General features: G+C 38.1%; 1 protein-coding gene across 1 annotated transcript in view; it reads left to right on the top strand.

Annotated features, from left to right (window-relative positions):
* sorcs3a (sortilin related VPS10 domain containing receptor 3a) overlaps positions 1 to 18,414 on the top strand; it is a 254,741-nt gene that overhangs the window by 188,448 nt on the left and 47,879 nt on the right. Inside the window, exons 6-9 of the mRNA XM_060860184.1 lie at positions 932 to 996; positions 7,609 to 7,727; positions 13,071 to 13,160; positions 13,601 to 13,780. Coding sequence (XP_060716167.1) covers positions 932 to 996; positions 7,609 to 7,727; positions 13,071 to 13,160; positions 13,601 to 13,780 — 454 coding nt within the window. The remainder of the gene's footprint in view (positions 1 to 931; positions 997 to 7,608; positions 7,728 to 13,070; positions 13,161 to 13,600; positions 13,781 to 18,414) is intronic.

Here is an 18,414-nt window from a genome sequence, read left to right as displayed (position 1 = left end):
ATGCAATTAGCCCATGTTTACAAATGCTGAGCAATAAGGCTTCCTGTGAGGAGAAAATCCGATATGCTTACTGTATATGCGCTTATACTCATATGTACTCACACCACAACCACTTTTTATTGTTTTCCTAGAACAGCAAACCACATTGAATTTTATTCTGTACTTTACTCCATGTAGAAATTTGTTTTCTTGTAAAATTTAAAGAGTTAAAGATAAAATAACAGGAGCGTGAATTGAGGTACAGATGATTAAAACCTCAGGGTTTTTTAACACAGGGTTAAAACCAGGGCACATCTAGCATATTGGAAGCTCGCTCTCCCTCTCTCTCTCTCTCTCTCTCTCTCTCTCTCTCTCTCTCTCTCTCTCTCTCTCTCTCTCTCACACACACACACATACACACACACACACACACACACCATTTTGTCCATTTGGCACAGTAAATTCCACCATCTCTAGACCAACAATGAAAAATTGGGCCACCAACATCGGACCAGTTTTGGAATTGTTTCAACAACCACACACACACACACACACACACACACACACACACACACACACACACAAAGCAGGTATTATTTTCATTTACACACTCACGAGACACAGGCACCATCATTCACATTTCCAATCCTACTCTTTCACCTGTTATATATACTGTACACACACAGACATACCCACATACAACCACACACACACACACATACTCAGAAATTAAAGCCCCTCTTGCTGTAGTGATAAACAACAGTGCAATTCCATTTTCTCGTCATGAGACATTTGGGGGAAATGGCAGTGCATAACGGGGAGCAGTCGGCTTTTATTGCCACTGCAGAAATAGAGCTAAAATAAGATGTCTATTACCGATAGTGTGTTTCTGACCCCTCTACGGTAACTCCTCTTCTTATGTGTGGTTTATGAATGGTGTTGTCTGCTGCAGGTCTGTAAGTGGTCTGGATAAGGAAGCCGATCTGGTGCACATGGAGGCGTACACTTCTGATGGACGTAAGACATTTGCTTTTTTTTTTGTTTGGGTGTCAGTCATTACTATATTTTTTCAGGACTCCTGCTGACTTTCTCTCTATTTTTTGTTATATTTTTCACTTTGTCTTTATTTTCCTGTCTTCTTCAACCCTTGCTCTTTCTTCTCATGCAAAATTCATGAATAAGAATAAGGAAAAAAGACAATTTTGTTGCATTTCAATACACATACACACATTTTTGACTTTTCCCAATTTCACACCTTATAAAAACTATATTATTTATTATTTTATATTATATTAACCTTAGATGGGACACTAGTCCATACACCACACATACACATACCCACTCCCACACACACAAATACCTACTCTCTCTCACACACACACCCATACCCACTCCCACACACACATACACATACCCACTCCCACACACACAAATACCTACTCTCTCTCACACACACACCCATACCCACTCCCACACACACATACACATACCCACTCCCACACACACAAATACCTACTCTCTCTCACACACACACCCATACCCACTCCCACACACACATACACATACCAACTCCCACACACACAAATAACTACTCTCTTACACACATACCCATACCCACTCTCACACAGACACACACACACACAACATACACACATACCTACTCCCACATACACACACACCCACTCCCACACACAGACACACACACATACCTACTCCCACATACACACACACCCACTCCCACACACAACACAGGCACATACACACAAACACACACACACATACCTACTCTCACATACACACATACCCACTCCCACACACATACAGACATCCACACACACACCCATACCCACTCCTACACACACACACACAGCACACGCACACACACACATACCTACTCCCAGACACACACACAACACACACACAACACACGCACACATACCTACTCCCACATACACACACACCCACTCCCACACACATACAGACAACCACACAGACACCATACCCACTCCCACACGCATACCTACTCCCATACTCACCCATACATATACCCACTACTACACAACTATACCCACTACTACATACACACCCACATACCCACTTCCACACAAACAACTATACCCACTCCCAAACACACACCAATACCCACTCCCACACATACACCCATACCAACTCCCAAACATACACACCCATACACCACCACCACCCCACACACCCATACACCCAATCACACATGCACACACAAACACAGACAAATGTCATCTTAGCATGTGAAAATATCTTGAATACAGTCAAAATGTATTCTTATAAGACTACAATTGTAATTGTATGTATTTTTTATTATAATACAATTGACCAAATCTAAAATTATTAAGCCTGGGTATGTTTTACTAACAGCTTTCTTCCACAAATCAAACACACGTTTCTGGTGATAACCATAGTGATGAAGATGCTCTTTAAAAAAATGTCGGCTATAAATCAACCCTGACTATGAATAAATAAAATCCATGAGCTTTTGACCATCTCATTCATCTTCTTCATCTTAGTCACCTTTTTCTCATGAAAAAAAATCAAAGAACTTCCTACTGAACATTGAGTAGTAAATTTCACAAAAAAAAAAAAAACTTCTTTTCAGTTTAATTCCATTGTTATTTGTATAGAGCTTTAAATAATGGACATTGTCACAAAGCAGCTTTTGTAGGAATATCAAAATTCAGATGTGAAAAAATGATGCAAGCAAGAGGTAACAGTGGCAAGGAAAAACTCCCTGAAACAATATGAAGAAATCTTGAGAGGAACCAGACAGTTATCTGTCACTCAAAGCTATTTACTCCAGCAGACTTTTTTACATTTTTGCAAAGTTAAAGCTGCAGAATTAGGTTGAAACCTGACTCGTGCACGAGCACAAAGCGTCTCCATGTTAATGTAAACTCCTACCTGTCAATCGTCACCTGGACAAATTGCATTAACCTTCTAATCTCACAAGATGCACTTACTATAACGAAAAAACTAGTATTTAGCCAGTTAATATTTAAATTTAAGACTACATTTATATAATAAAGTGAAGGAAGCTCATTTCAGGTGCTGAATATTAACTGCTCTTTCCCATCCTCTCTGTGCTTCCCAGCTTTCTATATCTCTCTCTATACTTTTCTTTACTGAATGTCTACTAATGTCTAGAATCACGCCGTCTCCCTTCATTCTCCATTTTCTGCTTGATTCTGTTCTTTTCGTGCCATTTTCTTTATCTTTAGTCAACTATCGCTCACCTGACATTTTCTTCGTCTCTGACTAGCAGAATTTTACTTTAACCATCTAAAATCTTTCACACACCCCTACCCCCCCACCCCAAACCTCTCTCTCACACACACGTCTCACACCCTTCCCACAATCCCTCGCTTACTGTGTGAAGAAAAGCAGAAGCCAATCCCCTTTTCCAATTACTGAAAGAAATATGACTCTCACCCTGACAATCAGTAAGCCGACGGATATATTTCGAGACTGGGGGGAAAAGAGGTAAATCCGAAGCCTCTAAACACAGAGGCTGCTGGACTGGATTATCTTGGATATAAACACAGCTCATGATAACTGATTAATACCAACATCAGTCTGTTTTATGTCAACCTTATAGCTCTTCATAACTCAGTCAGTTAGTCAAAGCTCTCTGTATCTTAGGCTGCCTGTAGAGATGTAGAATAAGCAAAGGGAAAAGAGAAAGCGAAAAGAAAGAAGTTCTTGAAAGAAGTGTTTTTAAACTTACTGTGATGATGCGGATTTAGTGGAGGAGGAAGATCAGAGGTCAAAGTGATGCATTAGTGACCAGAAAGTTCAAATGCAAGACATTGCTGTTGTGCTCAGAGTCTCAGCTTGAATTGTAAGTAAGTTCTGAGGAATAAAATAAATAAATAAATAAGGAAAACTTAAATTCACTTGTTTTACCAATGCTTCCAATACGGATGTACTGTAAATACGATTTCTTCCTTCCAGTTTATAGTGTATACTCAGACTGACACAGAATGGACTTGATATGAACCTGTGCACACACCACAGTTGGAGCGCTGGTTTGGTGCTGGCAGAGCAGAAAGCACAAAATTGCCAAAAAAAAGAATTTATTTGAAAGGAAATTTATATTTCCAGAAGAATCCCAGCACCAGCAGTAAAATCAGTGGCATCCACCCAGTGCAATATAAGTGAGGTCAAAACAAATTGGTTTGACACTAGAATAGAATTGAAAATACAGTAATAATAAACAAGAAAGGTCAAAAGCAGGCAGAGCGATCAGTAAACAGGATATCACTGCAAACATTAGAATACATGGACGGAGTCAAAAAAAAAAACAAAAAAAAAAACACAGGATATAGAGGTCAAAAGGCTTGTTAAAGTAAGAATAGGCACTGCTGAGCATTTAGTTCCATGTGAGTCCATGTGAGTGAATGTCTCTTTAAGCTGTGTGTGTGTGTGTGTGTGTGTGAGAGAGAGAGAGAGAGAGAGAGAAAGAGAGAGAGAGAGAGCGTGTGATTGATTAAAACTCTGGCAGCCGTGAATATGCCGGTGGTGTAGTTCATGATGGCCGTGTTTGCAGACTGTACTCTGTTCTGGGAAATGGAGTTCAAAGTCAGTTGAAATGCCACCAGATTTAATCCTCTGAAGCTTTCTACAGCAGATGCAGGGTTAAAGCTCTAGGTTGTTGATCAGAAGGACAGGTGTTCAAGCTTCAGTAGTGCCAAGCTGCCACTGTTGGGCCCTTAAGCAAGGCCCTTAGCCCTCTCTGCTCCAAGGGGTACTATATCATGGCTGACTCTGTGATCTGACCCCAACCTCCTAACAAGATTTGAAGGAAAGCATTTCACTGCTCTTATGTATACGACAAAGACTAAATATCCTAAATATTTAACCTAAATATCCATAACCTTTTAGGGGAATCATGTGCTAAGTCTTCTAGTGATATCGATCAGATCTCTTCGGTTTGTGGCTACCATCTCGCTGTCTGTCTGTCTGTCTGTCTGTCTGTCTGTCTGTCTGTCTATATAGATTTGGGTTGACTTGTATTTTTTTATATACTGTTTGTATATATTTAGGCCTGTATGGAATGTAAGTTCTAAAATGTAATGAATCTATGTGTTTAAAATACTCACTCACTCTCTCACTCATTTTCTACCGCTTATCCGAACTACCTCGGGTCACGGGAAGCCTGTGCCGATCCCAGGCGTCATCGGGCATCAAGGCAGGATACACCCTGGACGGAGTGCCAACCCATCACAGGGCACAGTGTTTAAAATAAACAAGTGTTTTTTTTTTTTACTTCACTACATACTCTGTATATATAAATATGCAGCAAAAAAAATATTTATGGTTTATCAATTAATATTTCCATGAGTCATCTTATGAGTAAGTTCACAGACGCTCAGGAGAAGGATTTAGGAAATGAAAGATTTCATATGTAATTTACGCCAAAATGCTCATACAAGCGATTTAAACATAAATTTGTTCTTATCCAGCTTGATTAGTGAGGCTCAGTGTCTTTTGACTTTGTTGGAAATTACAGCTTCAGGGTGTCTACTGTAAGCAGTAATTAGCTTTTCTCCAACGTTGTTGTTCAATTCTGGATCATTTCTCTTAGCAAATCATCCTCAGTCCCTCAAATTTACAAGGATATCCTCTAGAAACTAAATATAGACAGAGATTAGCTAAGCCATGCAAGAGTATTTATTTAGTTGTTTTTTTAAGTAAACTATCCATAAGCTATTTAAGTTTGTTATTTCCAGTGAATGGAAATTGTAATATTACATCATACAAAGACATTTTACACAATTTTGTGCTTCCAGCTTTACCTCAACAGTTTGACACATTTGTGCCTATTCAATGAACGTTCACATAAAAAAGCTAAAGTGTTGGAATGCTTCTTTTCCCGCTCAATGTGTGCCCATATATACTGTAAGCATATTTAACAACAGCCAAGGAAGTAGATAGACCATGGGTTTCAGGCTTATGTTACATTTTAGTGACGTGCAACATTCCCAGAACAAGTTAGTTCCTGTTATCACTTTAGTTCTAGCAGTTACAAACAGTTCTTCCCTCGCAAAACATCTCATAGAAAAATTTGCCATATGAGATGTTATGATTTAGTTTAAGAACAACAGGCTATTTATCCATAGATTATGTACATCACCTTATATACAAGTCCATGTAAATGAGTGGTTACTATAGAAACAAATGCATATAAGGACAAGCACATTAACCTGTAATTTGATCTATCTATCTATCTATCTATCTATCTATCTATCTATCTATCTATCTATCTATCTATCTATCTATCTATCTATCTATCTACAGGGAAGAAAACACCTTCAATACTACTTCCTATATATTACTTCTATATTATGACTATCAGTGTTCTGTTTGCAAGCACGTACTGCACAGCCAACACACAAAGTCTCAGTAGCATAAAAAGTTTACAGCCTATAAACTGTCCACATTTTTTCATGGGATTTCCAGTCAATGAACATGTACGTCAGAAAGTTGATATTCAACCAAATGCTGAAATAAGTTGCCTGCAAGTGTTTTTTTGACTGTCGGACTAATTGTGTATAACAATATATTTATTACATTGCAGTACAGTACAGTGCAAAAGTTTTAAGCAGGTGTGAAATTTCTTTTTAAATTAGAATGCTCTTAACACTAGAAGTGTTAGTAGATGGATAGTAAATTAACAGAGGAGAAAGTCTCTACACAGCTGTTTCTGTTTCACTTAATAACTGTGTTTCAACCTACATATCGTCGCTGTCGGGCGGAAACCTCGTATGTCCAAATTTGGTCAATTTCATATTTTTTCACATATCGATGCTATTGGTCAGTCCCCACATGGGTCTGTTATTTTTACAAGTTATTAACCAATCTAAAGTCTTGAAAATAGCTTGAGCGCAAATCTCTTAACTCCATTGGACACTTCAACTATCCACCTCCTCCTCACTCCACGGGAGAGCTTCGCGGCATATTTCTCCTCAAGAAGAGTCGCAAAGAATCAACACGTCTTCTGAGGTAAATGTCTTCAAAGCACTGGGCTCAAAGAAAAAAAAATCTTGACCCCCGCTAGTTCTGGTGCTCGTCTGAGGACAGGAATTTAGCGCAAGACAATCCACTGCAACGCGGACTAAACCCTGTGCATTGCAGATAAGGTACGACGTTTTTTTTTATTTCCTGAAAAATAACGGTTTTGGAGATACGAGGATTCCGCCTGACAGCGACGATATGAAATTGATGATCAGTTACACCTGCTTGGTATAATTGGTTAATCATACACCTGATTCTGATCCTACAAAATCCCTGACTTTGTGCAAGTTTACAAAGTGTGCAAAATGCTAGTTTGAAGAACCAAATAGTGGGTCACACCAAATATTGATCTGATTTGGATTTTTTTTTTCGGTCATTTTGCATTTTGTAAATTGATAAAAATAAGCAAGAACAAAAGCATTCTTACTTTACAGCATTTCTTCACAATTGCATAAAACTTCTTCACAGTATACTGTATTTCTAATAAATTTTTGAATATAGCACTCATAAAAATTTTTTGTGCAAAATCCCTTGATCCACATTCTAACCTGTTTTCTCCATGCATATGTTCTTTTCCCACAGAGTGTCAGTATATGGCATGCCGGGCCCAGGCTTGTTATGAATCGAGTAGGACGTTCCCCTTCCCCGGCTACATCGAGCCGAACTCGCTGGTGGTTCAGGATGAATACATCGTCATTCAGGTGTGAATTCAGGAGTGCACGGTGCCATATTGCACTTGTAAGCATGACACATAGCTGTGAATGCATATCCATTTATTCTCCTTTAGAATCAGCCATATGGCCTGCAATATATCTAATCCAAATCTAGTATATATACGGTTTGAACACTTTAGTGCACAGTCGACAGTGCAGTTCATTATTGCTAAAAAGGATGTGCATAAGTATCGTCCCTATGGTAATGAGGATGTCCTTGAGATATAAAGTAAACTGATTAGCTCTTAAAAAACTCTTACTGTTTATCATTTTGTTGTCACTATGCTCAGAGCATTTAACTCTTTTTACCAGAAGCCAAAAAAAGAAATCTGCACATATTTTGTTTTGTCAACGTTTATTGAATTTCTTTGTCATGACTCACTAGTGGAACACCAGTGTACTGGAACACCAAACTACTTTAAAAAGCAAACTTGTGTTTGTTCATGCAATTATTGCTTCTTGTTGAAAAACAGCATTACAGGCAGAGCACACAGTGTAACTTGATTACTTTATTATTAATAATTAATATGTGATTCAGGGGGGCACGGTGGCTTAGTGGTTAGCACGTTCGCCTCACACCTCCAGGGTTGGGGGTTCGAGTCCTGCTTCCACCTTGTGTGTGTGGAGTTTGCATGTTCTCCCCGTGCCTGCGGGGGTTTCCTCCGGGTACTCCGGTTTCCTCCCCGGTCCAAAGACATGCATGGTAGGTTGATTGCCATCTCTGGAAAATTGTCTGTAGTGTGTGATTGCATGAGTGAATGAGAGTGTGTGTGTGCCCTGCGATGGGTTGGCACTCCGTCCAGGGTGTATCCTGCCTTGATGCCCGATGACGCCTGAGATAGGAACAGGCTCCCCGTGACCCGAGGTAGTTCAGATAAGCGGTAGAAGATGAATGAATGAATGAATATGTGATTCATTTTATTCATATAATAAAAAAATTCCCATTGAAGTACATGATACTTTGACTTTTACAGAAAATATGCTAATAATTCTGGGTATGTTTCAGGACTAAACTGACCTGTGCACCAAAATAATCATTATGTTGTGCCAGAATGGATCTGAGAGTAATGAGTAACAAAATATAACAAATTTGACATTGTGGCAAAGGAGTGTGTGTGTTGTTTAAATCCACATTATGTTGGCAAAATTGTTACCCCATGTTCTCTCTGAAGACTCCTTCGCAAGTCAATCCTTAAACCTCTGTTTATGAAGTATTCCTTGGCAGGGATGTGCATAGTGTGCAAAGTTTTAGCTAATCCCCAGGAGGTGTTGCTGTTCTAAGCTAAAGGCATGACTTTGGAGTCTGAGATTGCAGCACAAGATGCTTGATGCTTAAGATACTGTACTGTTGGTCAGAAGGTAATAAGAATAAATCACAGGGCTACCAAATAGCCAAAATTTTTATTTTTTTTTTGTTTTTTGGAGTAGTGCTGTTAATCCTCAGCAGCACAGCTAGATGCTTTTTCCTAGACAGTAGCACATGAAATACATATTTACTTCATTTGACCTGTAAAAAGTCATGTTGGAGCTATTAGTGTAACACTGTACTCTATTTTTGTTCTTTGTCTTTGCCAGGGTGGAGTTTAGCAAAAGCAGAAGAGAATACAAGAGATATGTCTCTCTTACGCATGATTCAGATTCCTGATGATTCAGAGCTTAGACAGTTTTTGTTGTATTGCGTGATATTGGTTCAAGTGAGAAGTCATATTGTGTCCAGCGGTACTGTGTCAGTTTGATGTAACAGCAATATATCACGCTGACATGTATGATTTGGGCTGTAAACACACAGAAAAAAAAAACTCTATTCAAGGCCAATATTAAATGCATCAATATCCATCCGTTTCATGGGGCGCTCATCCTACACAAGTTCAGTTCTCTCACTGATTTACACGTCTTACAGTGCTTTTGCTTGGAAAATGCAGACTTTTATTGTGCATTGTGAAAAAAGAGCAAAGCTATGAAGGCAACAACCAAATGCATCAACAGAAGCATGACCAGAAGACGCTGAAACACAAGAACTTATAAAGGGGTCTCATCAGGGTGAAACGGGACACAGCTGTGGATGATTGGGACACAAGGAAACATGCAGGGGCTGATGGGTAGTGTAGTTCAAGCATTGATTTGTCATAACCAAGCCAGTCCAGAGCACATTTGTATAGCTAGTCTCTGAATTTGATAAACGTATAAAGAAGATGTACACAAATTATTTCCATATGATTAGCGAAGTTGGAAAAATTGGGTTGAAATCAACAGAATCCAAATGCTTTTAATGACATCAAAAGTAGCATATGACATCAAATCACGATAACACAGCACGAAATAACACAAAGGGATATTTGTTTATTGTTTATTGTATATGTGATCATATTGTTGTGACATCAAGTGTGTGTACAGTATGGCAAAGCACCTGGACAAGGTAACAGTCCTGAGTTGAGTGAATCTTTTACAGGCAAAAAAAAAAACTCTTAATATGATCCTTACTAAGTACATCTACTGTAAGTATGGTGAACTAACAGTAACATTCAAATTATCAGAAATATTAACCTTGAATTAAAACCAGTACCTCTCTGGCTAAAAATATGCCTTTAATTAAAATTAATGAGAGTCAGTCAAAGCTGGAAAAGATTTCAATGTTGACACAATGCTGAACTACCTATTGTTCAAATCATTATTTAACATCCCTTTAGCGGTGTCACAGAGACAAGATGTGACGGTCTTCTCTCTCTGATAGCAGTAAAGTGGACTAACAAGCAGCATGTGCCTGCATTTGGGTACGATTTTGCATTGCTCAGTCCAGCTAAAGATTTCTCTTGACAACGAATAATGAGACTATTGATTGTTCTATACAATATTTACCATGAACTTTGGTAGGTCCAAAGCTCCTCTATATAGATGGTTCTGGAGCAGAAGATGTTTGAAGGTGTTTGAAGATGGACCCGAGATGCATTCATTCTTTGTATCGCATGCTGCACTTAAATACATCACTGTACAGGTTTATTTAAAAGCCAACATGTTTACTAGTAAATATAATGGATTGTACAGTACAGTATATGTTCAAGTAACAACCACAAAACACACAGGCAAATTAAAAAAAAAGGCAAAGGCTTAGTCAGTTTATAAAGGGTTACAAGGACTAGGGTAAGACAAGTTCAGAAAACTAGCCAAATGGGTCAGAACTAAGACATAAACACAGGCTTGAGTACACAGGAACAAAATGTTGTGGACTAACAAACACTAGTACAACGTAGAACAAAACCAGAGAAGAAGAGGAAGTGAAATGAAATGCTGTAGCACTATTAGCTTCTATGTGTTGGGCTTAAAGCATGAGCGTGAGATTTGTAACATGTAAGCTTATACCTTGTTTAAACTTAATGTATGTATTTATGAAACTTGTAGCATTGATCATACATGAACAGTCATACTGAGTAACCATTACAAAAAGTACACATTATTTATGTGTTAGGGATGTGATACTGTAGCCTTCTGGTTAAGGTGTTGGACTACTGACCAGACGGTCACAAGTTTGAATCCCAAATTCACCAAGCTGCCACTGCTGGGCCTCTGAGCAAGGCCCTTAACCCTCAATTGCTCAGTTGTATAAATTTAAATAAAATTGTAAGTCATTCTGGATAAGTGTGTCTGCGAAATGTAAATGTATTTACAGACTGATAGAGATGTATGGATGTGATGTACTTTATGAATCCCGGATGTACTTTATGAATCCCAAAGGGAGAATTTACAACCTTAAGGTTATACAGCGGTAAATCATCCACTGTAGCAGATTTCTGTAGCTGCTTAACCTTCTGTTAAAGTGTTCCCCATGTATAGCAAGTGTTATATATAGTCTTATAACATATGAGAAAAAAATTGTGATCTTAAAATAAATCAACTTTTGTTATCTTGAGAAAACAACTTTTTTATATTGAGACCACAAAAGAAATAATAAAAGAAAATACATGGCCTTTCTGGACTTCTGTAAGTGTTGATCACAGATGGACCTTTGTGCAAATTAATAACTCCAAACTTATACATAAATAAACAGTCTGTCAGTATTTTGCATCAGCGTTTTGAACCAAAACTGAAAATTCCCTGTATATACAAATCCTCTCCAAGTGTGTTTTATACAGGGTTTTATGCTTTACAAGATAAGGCTCCCTGCTGTTTTTTTCTCTCCAGGGAGCTATCATTAAATGTTAACTGTAAACATGCTTATAATTTGAAGCCATTTCTTAAAGGAAAAAATGTTTGAAAGCAGTGTTTAGTAGAAAATAAAACTGCATAATAAAAAGCAAAAAAAGGTCACTTATTGCAGATTATTACTTTTCCTAAAGGCTGCCATCAATTCTACAGTTAATTGGTTTAATGTTTATGAATAAAGTACATTGCGTTGCTGGCAGTAATGAAAAAAATAAATAAATAAAAAGGAAACAGTTGAATTTGTTATACGGATATAACCTGTTCCTCATACAATGTAGCTTCAAATAATGATATGTATGTATATTTTAAAAGTTTATTATTATTATTATTATTATTATTATTATTATTATTATTATTATTATTATTATTATTAACAACAGCAAGAAGAAAAACAATAATAATAACCTTTTATTATTATAATTAGTTAATTATTGAAATAAAAGTCAATTGTAATATAATTAGACCTGTAATTGAGACATAACAGCATATTAAAACACCGTATGTTAAAAGCTTATTATTCTACGTACATGCTAAATTATCGTTCATGATGATGTAGTTTGAACTTCCTTTATATTTGCTGAATATGAAGCCTCTGTTACTTTAATGTTTAACTAACTGGTTAATGTCTGCTGTTACTTCATTAATTCCTTTATTTATTCATTTAATCCTTAAATACTGCCTTACGTCCTTCATAACCATTTTAGCATTTTTTTTCTATCTGTGTGTCCATACAGTATAAACACAGATACTGATCTGTAGTGTGTTTATTAGTAAGCCTGTAATACACAATGTACAATAATTTGTTTGTCTCATTCTGTCTGTATTCATTATTAACCTTTTGTGCAATGTCATTTTAACATCTTTCAGTCTCTTAATTAACATGATATCTGTCTATTTATCCACTTGCACGATTGTGGCTTTCATAACAGAAACACGTTTCGAGAGATGATATAAATCTGGTGTACATTCTGTCGGTCAGCTAGTGAAATCTCTTCGTATGTCATAACAAAAATGTCATTGTTACACCGTGAACACTTGAGAACACATTTCCTAGTGTCACAAAGACACCAAAAATATATATCGTACCAGGGTTAGGCATTATTTTATGCTTCATTTTTTTTGTTTTCTGCACAGGTGACTATGTCTGGGAGAGCTGCTTATTATGTGTCTTACCAAAGAGGACCTTTTTTGCGTATCAAAATACCTAAATACTCCCTTCCAAAGGTAAGAATGTAAGAAATACATTTGTGATATGAATCTGAATGAAATACTGAATTAATTATTGTTTTATAGTGTGAAGGAAAACAGTGTGAAGGAAAACAGTGTGTGTGTGTGTGTGTGTGTGTGTGTGTGTGTGTGTGTGTGTGTGTGTGTGTGTGTGTGTGTGTGTGTGTGCGCGTATTAAAGTTGTTTCATCTGACTGCCGAAAAACATTCTTCCTAATGCTTTCATGATCAGGCAGAACATTGTCTTCACTTTGTTGTTGTGAGTCTCTGAGTTTCTGCCGGTCAGTTGGATGTCCATTAAAACATAGGTTAGACAACGCTTTTGTATTAATTAACTGGAATCCTATAGGGATTACCTGCAGAGCCCTAGCAGGATTCCTGGCTAATGATCAGTCTTTTTGTTTAACTCCTACTGTCCTACTCACTCTCTTGATGCAGGACATGCACATCCTAAGTACAGATCAAGGTCAGGTTTTTGCTGCTGTGCAAGAATGGAACCAGAACGACACGTACAACCTGTACATCTCAGATCCGCATGGTGTTTACTTCACTCTGGCTTTGGAAAATGTCAAGACCACACGAGGTCTTGGGGGCAACAGTATGATAGACCTGTATGAGGTAGGTGCTCCTCATTAAGTTGCTGGTGCACTGAATTGTATGGCTTGGATTTGTATGTTTGGGGCTTTCCATACATTTTTGTAGTTATGTTCGTTTCTAACCGAGTCTAAATCCCTGCTGCTGGGCCTTGGGTAAGATCCCTAACTGTTTATTGGGCACTACATGGTTGCCAACCCTGTGTGGTGGATACAGCCCAGTTTCTTTTATGTTAGTATATTTGAAAATAAAAAACAACAACAATAAAAAAAAAACAATTGTAGACCACAATAACTCTCAATGACTTCATGGTTGTTAAAGCCTTTAGTGGAATATTTCAGAAACTTTTGATCTCCTTGGATTTTCAGACAGAACAGTCTGTAGAGGTTATAGAGAATGGTGCGTAACATCCCGTCAGAGGCAGTTCTGTGGACGGAAACATCTTTCTGATGACTGAGGTCAGAGAAGTAAAGGCCAAACTGGTTTATCTAAAATATCCTATTTTTACAACCATGGTGAGCTGAAAAGCATCTCAAAACACAAACTGACAAAAAAAAAACAAAAAAAACAAGGTGAGGTTTTTCCAGTTTGGGTTAACCTGTGCTTCATTTTATTGAACTGTAGCCTCATAATCTTGTTCTCTGCTGATGGGTGGAACGTGATCTTCCTCAAAGTCCAGTGTCAATTCTTTGATGCTTTTCCATCATCTATGGTCGTAAAGAATTGTTCTGTCAATTCAGCCCAGTCTGGCTATTCTCCTCTGACCTCTGTTATAAACAAAACGATTTGAATTGCAGACTGGAAAATGGATTATACAGTAGTAAAGTTCATGCTGGAATGCAGATGCAGATCATCTGGTAGCATGAGGACAATATCATGTATAAACTCACACACGTATAGTGCTCCTCTATGTTGGCTGGTCACGTTACAAACGCTGCTGTAGCCTTTATTGAATTCGTGATCCTTTTATGAAAATCAGACATTTTTTATTTTTTATGCCTGCTAGAATATGTGACGCACGCTGACAGGCCATAGTAGAGCTTGGCACCTTGATATTCATTGCTGTCAGTATCAAATTGCATCACCTTAATTGCTTATGTCAACCCTAATTTTAAACTAGCTTTCATGTATAGATTTACAAGATGTATGTCCACATTCATCAGCTGTGTTAATGGAGTAGTTTTACTTCAGAAAGCACTAATAGCTATAAAGCCACAAGAGGCTTTTAATTCTTACTTCCGACAAAGAACGTTCAGTACAATATCTAAAGAAATGTCCAATTTCTTTTTTCTATTTTTTTTTAAACTACAGTTTTTTTTTAACTCTTTATTGGAAAGACACTTGTACAATCATTTCATGTCATAATGTGTATACTTACTGTACGTATGTGACAAAATTTGAATTTGATTGTAGAGAATTAATATTCAGATTTAAAGCTTCTAGCTTTATTCCAGTTCTTTTAACATTCCCTAAGAGTTGAAGCACTGGCGTTCATATATGATTGAGCGGCATATACCGAAATTAGAGGTGTGCTCCAAGGTCTGATGGATTTTCAGTGCCTCATGCCACGGCTTAATATAGCAATCAATTAGCGAGTGGCAGCCAGGATGATTTCATTAAAGGAGCGATCGTGATCGTGAGGTGCAGCGACTAGGCTTTGCCAAAGTTGGCTTGACTAAGGCTTGCCAATCGTGAATCATGGGGAGTTCCATACCTATAATAAGCTGTAGCATATTTCATTAGAGCTTATTGGCAACTTTTCCTCTGGGATCTCAGACACAAAGCTGGAGAACTGATATATTTTATATCTATCTCGATATATAAAAGTGAATAATTGAGTTTTTTGTGTGGGGTGTACAGTAGAATAGGTTCTAGTCTGTCTCATAGGTTGTATTTGTTTTTTGTTTTTTTTTTTGGAAGTGTTTTTTTTTGGGCAGTCCCTAAAAGGAAATTTCTGAGATAATAATTAACTGAGATTAAATAATTATCATTCCTCTTTGTATACACGGGAACTAAACTGCTCAATGGGTTTTCTGTGATGGTTAATAAACATAAGATTTCTTACAAGTTGTTCTAGATATATGCGTGTGAGATGCTGATGTGTCAATACTTTTCCTCAACCTCGATCAGAAGGTTACAAGATGATGCAATAATGGATTGTCCACGACATATATAGTTCAAATTCTCCGATTTATTCTAGCAAATCCACTTGAATCATGTTCAGTTTCCATTTGGGTTGGTGTATGGGCATATGTATGTTTGTATGTGGTTTCTGAAATAAAACAAATAATAAATACACTTAACAGGAGTTTACAAGTGGTATAATAAAGTATACATTTAGACTAAGGCAACAAAAGTGAAATAAAACCTATGCAGTAAAGGGCAAATTATTCACCATTAGCCACTATATGGCGCTATTACCCCGGCAATAATTTAACATCCAACACAGGTAATCGCGATAAATCCGATTAAACTTTATAGACAACGTATGTGTGTCTAGATTCTAATATCTTAGCTTAACAACAAACATAAACAAAGAATTAAATATGTTGCTAATAGTATGGCTATTGCAGCAACAAGCTAACCTTTAAACATGCTCATGCTATCATGACACGTGACCAAAATTATTACACACATAAACGTGATGCTCACAATTATCAGTGCACATAAGCAGTGGCATAACATATCTTGACCATTAATAAATGTCACTTACAGTCTCAAGGACGCACATATCAGAACAAACAATAATCTGCCTCATCCGTAGCGACTGAACTAATTAAAAACTATCCGAACTTGTCTGTGCAGGTCTATAACTCCGCCCACATAGTACGTCATCATCGAAACAGCAGGGTATTTTCTACAGCCAGCCCCTAATTTGTACAACAAATTAGAAATAAATAAAATTACACCTGCGACTAAAGGTTATATACCACTAATCGTTTGATATCTCTGGGAGGACAATAAGTTTGGAAACAGGGCGCCTGTAGATGCTGTCCCCAATAGTTACTTCGGCCACTCTAACTGTTCCATCACTGCTAGGGAAAACTTGAGTTATCTTACCCACAGGCCAGTGGGATCGTGGCAACTGAGTGTCCATAACCATGACTACTTCTCCCACTGATAGGTTGGGTGTAGACTGTCTCCATTTGGGACGATGTTGTAGAGTTGGTAAGTAGTTCTGAATGAACTGTTTCCAGAACTGGTCAGAAATTACTTGGCTATGTCGCCATTGTCTCTTGCTCAGTAAATCTCTTGGGCCATAAACCACTTGAGGCAGAGATGCATCTCGCCGCCCCATGAGCAACAGATTTGGAGTGACTGGGTCAGTGTCGGATATCTCTGATGATACGTAACCAAGTGGTTTAGAATTTAGCATCCCCTCTACTTCTATTAGAACAGTGGAAAGGACTTCCTCTGATACAACCTGATCCTTAAGTATCACTCGGAGACAGAACTTAATAGAGCGTATTTCCCGTTCCCAGACCCCTCCGAAGTGAGGTGCATGTGGAGGGTTAAACTGAAAAGAGATTCTCTGTTCAATTAATTAAGTTCTCGGTTGCCACCTCTGAAATTTGTGCCCTGATCGGATATTAATTCGAAGGGCTTACCACGTCGGGAAATGAAGTGACGTAAAGCCATGAGAAAGGAGTCGGTATCCATACTATGTAGCAGGTCTATGTGGACACATCGTGTGGTGAGACACTTGAAAATAATACCCCAGCGCTTTTCATGTCTTCTGCCTATTTTTACCGTAAATGGTCCAAAACAATCAACTCCTGTCGACCAAAAGGGTGGCTGATAAATGCGGAGACGAGCTACAGGGAGATCGGCCATTTTGGGGTTGACTGGATTACTACGCCATTTCTTACATTCTCTGCACTGTCGTTGATACTTTCTTATGGCCTGTCTGCCTCTAAATATCCAATAAGTTCTTCGCAATTCAGCAAAGACACGTTCAGGTCCAGGATGAAAGAACCGATTATCATAATCCTGTATTATGAGTTTAGTGATAGGGTGTTCTGGTGCGAGTACAATGGGGTGCAAAGCATCAATCTCTAGTTTCTCTGCTTTACGTAGACGACCACCTACTCGTATTAATCCTATTGTTTGGTCATATTCAGGTGACAAAGAGTTTAATCTGCTGTTGGAGCTTATTACCTTCCCATTTTGTAGTGCATGGATTTCATCGGGAAAACAGTCCTGCTGGGCCTGTTTTAGGAGGAGAATTTCAGTGTCGATACGTTGTGTGGCGGACATCGAGGGCGTGGCCGCCCCATGCACAGACTGATAAGCAGATTGTACTGTCTGCCCATGTTTTGAACTGGTCTGGAGCTGGTAGAGAAGATGACGTGACAGCGACATGCGCACAGAAATATGATTTTCTTAACTCCTCATCTGTTGAGAATAAGTTGGGTTTTATTGGCCAGTTTTCTCGTGGTTGCTGTAGAAAGTGAGGGCCCTGATTCCATTGGCATACTTAAGAGAGCTCATAGAGAGATTTACCTCTTGCAATGTCATCTGCAGGGTTTAGTTTTGAGTCTACATATTTCCAACTATCTGAACTTGTCAATTCCTGTATCTCGGCAATCCGTGTGCCAACAAACACTTTGTAATGACAGGATTCCGATTTGATCCAAGTAAGGACTGTTGTAGAGTCT

The sequence above is a fragment of the Tachysurus vachellii genome, chromosome 24, assembly GCF_030014155.1.
Source record: "Tachysurus vachellii isolate PV-2020 chromosome 24, HZAU_Pvac_v1, whole genome shotgun sequence".
Lineage (NCBI taxonomy): Eukaryota > Metazoa > Chordata > Actinopteri > Siluriformes > Bagridae > Tachysurus > Tachysurus vachellii.
The sequence above is the reverse complement of the archived record's forward strand: the minus strand, read 5'-3'. Positions and strand labels throughout refer to the sequence as shown.